This window comes from Etheostoma spectabile, chromosome 4, assembly GCF_008692095.1.
Source record: "Etheostoma spectabile isolate EspeVRDwgs_2016 chromosome 4, UIUC_Espe_1.0, whole genome shotgun sequence".
NCBI lineage: Eukaryota > Metazoa > Chordata > Actinopteri > Perciformes > Percidae > Etheostoma > Etheostoma spectabile.
The window spans coordinates 8,444,590-8,449,993 of record NC_045736.1 but is presented as its reverse complement, the minus strand read 5'-3'; the positions used below and the strand labels follow the sequence as shown (position 1 = coordinate 8,449,993).

At 41.9% G+C, this 5,404-nt stretch overlaps 1 protein-coding gene across 1 annotated transcript in view; it reads right to left on the bottom strand.

Moving 5' to 3' along the window:
* Positions 1–5,138, bottom strand: part of ipo9 (importin 9) — a 19,414-nt gene extending 14,276 nt beyond the window's left edge. The window contains exons 1-7 of the mRNA XM_032514339.1: positions 4,832–5,138; positions 2,633–2,694; positions 2,305–2,391; positions 1,935–2,136; positions 1,421–1,509; positions 1,068–1,154; positions 589–708 (exon numbers count right to left, since the gene is read on the bottom strand). Coding sequence (XP_032370230.1) covers positions 589–708; positions 1,068–1,154; positions 1,421–1,509; positions 1,935–2,136; positions 2,305–2,391; positions 2,633–2,694; positions 4,832–4,991 — 807 coding nt within the window. The 5' untranslated portion in view covers positions 4,992–5,138. The remainder of the gene's footprint in view (positions 1–588; positions 709–1,067; positions 1,155–1,420; positions 1,510–1,934; positions 2,137–2,304; positions 2,392–2,632; positions 2,695–4,831) is intronic.
* Positions 5,139–5,404: the final 266 nt, after the last annotated feature.

The following is a 5,404-nucleotide window of genomic DNA, read 5'->3' as shown; positions in this document are numbered from 1 at the left end:
CTCACTTGGAGCAAATAATCTCTCACACAATGTTACCCTGTCCATCAATAAAAGGGTGAAAAAATACTTTGTTTGACGAGGGGGGGAGGGGGGATATCAGCTGTGTGCTTGTCCATGAAGTGGTATTTCAGACTGGTCGTGCTGTGATGAGAGCTCAGTACACAGTGCCAAAACACACACATAACTTTGGTCTTATCAATGGAACCGTTTGCCAACCTTTAAAAATAAATCTTATTGACATCTATTTTGGCGTCTCACGGTCGCCATCCACCCATAACGTAACGTTAATACTCTTTGGTCGGCTCGCAAGCCCAAACAAGTATGTACGGCGTGCCTGTTGTTTTGTTTCCGGTCTAGCTAGATCCGGTGTGGTGTTAAAGTTTTTCTAACGTTACTAGTTGATGCAACGGCATGTGAAAGAACTGCAAAGCTTGGTAGGCCAAAAAGAACATTCATCTTGCGACGCCGTTAAAATGGGTTTGCGTTAATGACGTTAACGCATTTAACTGACAGCATTACTAATTAATCAAAATAATATATATATTTTAGGCTCACGCTTGGCAACTAACAACCAAATAACTCTCTCACCTTGAGGACTTCCATCTTAAGACCGCTATCAGACGAGGGTCCGTCAGGCATCTGCAGAGCCAGCACAAACGCTTCTGTGAACTGCTGCACCACGGGAAAGATCAACGCTTTGGCTGCACCCTACACACACACACACAAACACACACACACACACACACACCCACACACCCCCACGGTACAGTGACATTAAAGACACGGTATTGACAAGCTATTCATGCATGTCACTTCCTTTATGTAGAAAATACAAAATATAAATGTGACACAACATGAGGACAATTTCACAGTGCTGTTTTAAATAAATATCCAGTCTATCAGTTTTTAGAAAATTGTCTCTTATAAAGTAAATTATCAACTGCAACACAAATGACTCCTACTGAAGAGTAAAAATGTTCTTTTATATAATGAACTCACACTAAATTTATTATGGAACCATGCATATAATATCTAGGTGAAAATAATAACATGTCTTGTTCTCTCACCTTCTCAAGCTCTTCAATAGCACAGATGAGGTTGGCACAGGTGGTAAATATCTCCACTGCTCTAGATCGGGTACGAATACTGTACACCTGTGCCAGTCAAGGAACATTAAAAGGAAACTTCTCAGACAAACACACTGCAGAACAATTAAAGATATTAGCAGTGACACAAAAATAGTACAGTTCCCACTAGTAGTTGACGAAATGCGTGCATCCAGATAAAAAAAAAAAGCTAAATATCCCTGACGAAAATTCAACTGTTTTACTGTTTTTTTCTTCTTAAGTAAAACACCGTATTATGCCAAAATATATAGTAACCCTCTTGTTGACCAGTAGTGATAGAGTTGTAGCAATACCTCGGCCATGGTGAAGATCTTGTACATTTCAGGTAAGATGACCGGAGCCACCAGCGGCATCTGTGTATCCGTCACCTCCCGAGTAAACTCTGGACATTAACAGACAACAGGTCGTTACATTAACAAACAGACATTTAAAACACTTGTTCATAGAGTTAATATTTTTCAGGGGGAGGATTTCTGCCTCAAGTGATTACTTCTTTTGAAATCAGAAATAAAAGATGCTAAAAGTGAACCGAGACAAAATTGGACAGGTTGGCAAAAGCAATTTGATGGCGGACAACAGGACAGTTGTAGTGTTCGGATGGACGCAACTTGCATATTTCAAGACTTTTTAAAAACTCCTCTTTTGGCACTGATGATTGTGCTAAAATCATTATTAATGTTAAATATTAACACTGCCTCTGCCCATGGAAAAAGTATATTGTTTCCTGAATGCTTTACTATGAGCACTGAATTTTTTAAATAAAAAAACATGTATAGCTTTAGTGTTTTCATGGGTATATACACACACCTGTAAGGACCCTCATTGCCCCGTGCACAGCATTGACGTCACCGCTGACCAGCATCTCCATCAGCAGAGTGAACAGCTGTGGCCAGGCCTCGGGCCAGTCCCAGTGGGCGATGGCCGACACGGCGTACGCGACACTGGAGCGGACTTTGCTGATCGCCTCCCGCAGACCGCTTGGCAGCAGCTCCCTGATGGCGGCTTTAGCCTGGAAGGGGATGACAGGAGTTTGACAACATTTGGCTCAAAAAGCCTACTGAAGTCAAATAAAACTGGTGTGCAAGAATACTTTCCAAAAAAAAAAAAAAAAAAAAGAAACTTCTGGCATAGGCCGACAAAAGAAGTTTGGTTGTTTTTTTTGTGAAGTGTAGTTTACCTGATCTGTAGTTTCCGGAGGCCTGAATTTCTCTGACTGGGAACACCAGTGAGTTTCCACATACTGCTTCAGGATGACTGATGCTAACTGCAAACACAAAACAAGACATTATTATTATTATTATTATTATTATTATTATTATTATTATTATAGATATTTGTTAAGATGTACATTAGTGATACAGATTGTACATGTATGCAAAGATAGGGATAAAATTACGACAACACACATGCAAATCATAATCAATAACTGGGACCTTTATTTTACATGCATATGTGTGGCCTTGACATCCTTTGCTCCCTTGCAAATGTCTATTTTTTACACTCACCTGACGGATTGCAAGCGCTCCCTGAGGATCAACTGTGAGTTCTGCCAGATGGACACCAAACTCTACAACATAAACATATCAATAAATTTATAAATGTAAACAGACTCAAGACTATAATCACTGCCAAAAATGCCTCGACTCAATACTAACTTGAATACATTTTGTGTTTATACATGTTATTTTGTAGGGGTTGAAGTTTTTTTTCAATAATTTGTTTTTTTACTCTGACATTAAACAGTATATTCCTGTCCTTTTACCTGGAATGAAATATGACATATGTCTAGGTACGTTGTCGTGAACATGTTAACTACAATAAATGACAACAGCGATATTAACTGGTTCCAAGGCTAACAACACTGCAACCCATGAGCTACTGTATACAAAAGGTAACAGAGCACACTGGTTTGAACCTGGGCTGACAGGCATGCAGAGTGTGAGTGATAAATACAGTTCAGGATCAGCATCAACCTCAGCTCTGATCCAGCACGCTCTCACTGGGTTTTACTAAGAGTGACATCAGGCGCCAGAAGACAATGTTAGTGCTGACTATCCTACAGAGCGTCTGCCTTAGAGAGGGGCCAACGTAAAGGGGTGGCCTCGCTGTGACACTGCAGTACGACCGACAGACAGTGTACACTATTAGCCTTTCACCAGTGACCTGAGAATCAAAAGACAGACAATGTAAAGTCTAGTGGAGTACATTCGACAGCTACTATGTACTGTATCCACCTGCCCCAATTGAGATCTTTATCAAACTTAAATACAACAACCAATCACCAGTTCATGTACAAGGTGCTTGTAAATTCTAGTAAAAACTGTATTGAGACCTTTAACAACCATTTTATTGGCAATTACAACTGAAATAGACCAATTGAGTTGCTACTAAATAATAATAATAATAGAATAGGAAAAGGGATTGTTCAACGGTTTATTTGCCAACCAGAGGATACTTAACTGGATTAATTACTTAGAGTGTGATAAGAGATCACATTATTCTAGCCTAAAGATCTTTTCAGGGCTTTCTGACACCTTCGGTCCTAACACTTTTATATTGACTTTAAATAATTATTAACCTGAGACACAAGGTGCCCCATGCTGGTATAATTTAACATTTAAGTTTTCATATATCAATCATTCAAAAGATGGATGAATACAGGTGGAAACATTCATTTTAACTCAATCCACACACAACAGGATCAAGAAAGCTCATTTGAGGCAGTTACTGTAGTAACGCACATGGTCAGATAAGGCACTTTTATGTCTTATGTAGGAATATCTTATATCCAAGAGAATGGACTTGTATGGATGAATGGATGCATCTTTAATGTGCATCCTAATGGTGCTGATGATGCTGGGGGTTGGCAGCCTGTAGCCAGATCCGCGGGAGAAACCACTGGGAGACATCTTCGCGGCAAAATCATTCGTCCCGTGGGTTGCCATAGCAATAGCTGAATTACTTCTGTGACGTCTGGAAGTCGGTTGTTATATGAATGCTGTCGCCCTTATTAAACAGTTAATTCAGGTGGCTAACGGTTGTGGATGTCTGTTGCTGTCATTCCCCCGTTTCCAAGTGACGTTATCGGATTTCAATGCGCTCGAGACCAGGAACTGTGTGTTATAATTGTGTTACATTCCAATAGGACATTATTTAACTACCGGTAGCTAGTTTCCAACACATATGGTAACGAGCCAGAGAAGGTAATTTCCCTGAATGTTTTTCCTGGAGCAGAAGAACAAACTAGCTAGTGTCCACCCTGTTGCTGTGCTGTTGAGGCCGGGGTCCTCACAGTCCCCCATGTGATTAATGTAACTTACTTACGAGCTAACCTTAACGATTAACACTTTTGGCACGGTTAGCTGTGACTTGTCCGGTCGCGTCAGTTTAAGCACGGAAAGGAAACCACTTAGAAGCTCAGGAGAGGATAGCACGTTTTTACGAGCTTTCAGGCTAACTTTGTCATCATCACTAACTTCTGAAAATATGGCCTCTCGGGGGCCAAGACCGTTCCCGGCTAACGTTTCGACTGTTAGCTACTTCTCAGCCTAGCAAAATACAACCAAAGTTAGCACTGGTAAATGCAGCAAACCGCTGTCCGCGTGGAGCTTGAAAAGGCCCACGCCGTTAATTGGTGACAACACCGGATAGCTAGCCCCCGTTAACTCCCTCAAACTAGCGTTCAGAAATTGGCTACCACTCACCCTCTGTCACTTCCAGCACTTTGATCTGCTCCTCCGCGGCGGCGCGCACTTCTTGAACCGGGGACAGGATGGCCGTCAGCGTTTCGATCAGAGCCTCTTTTAGTCCCTGCTGTACCGGGCCAGCGGCCGAACCGGACCGAGCACTACCCGCCGCACTCATGCCTGCTGTGTTTTTACCCGGAGCCCGCTACAGAGTCAGTCCACCACCACAGCCACCCGGGGAGGAGCAGAGAGCCAGAGCATGAAGTGAAGCGCGCCAATGCATGGAAACGTGGAGGCGGGGTTTTGCGGGAGGAAGCACAAACGTTGTCTTCTTCTTCTTCTTTGGAATTTTATGGCAGCCGGTATCCGTAATATTGGGGAATGCTGCCCCCTTCTGGAGCTAGTCTTTTACTATGACACGTTCATCTAGTGAGTTTTTTTAACCATGATGTTGTCCTTCCGGGTCAAAAACTGACAAAACGTTGACATTTTCGTCCCTTTTTCAGACTTTAGTTTTAGTTTTCTCTATCACCACCTTACTACCACTAGTTTTACACTAATTTTGGGAATTCATGGTCAATAACCCTCATT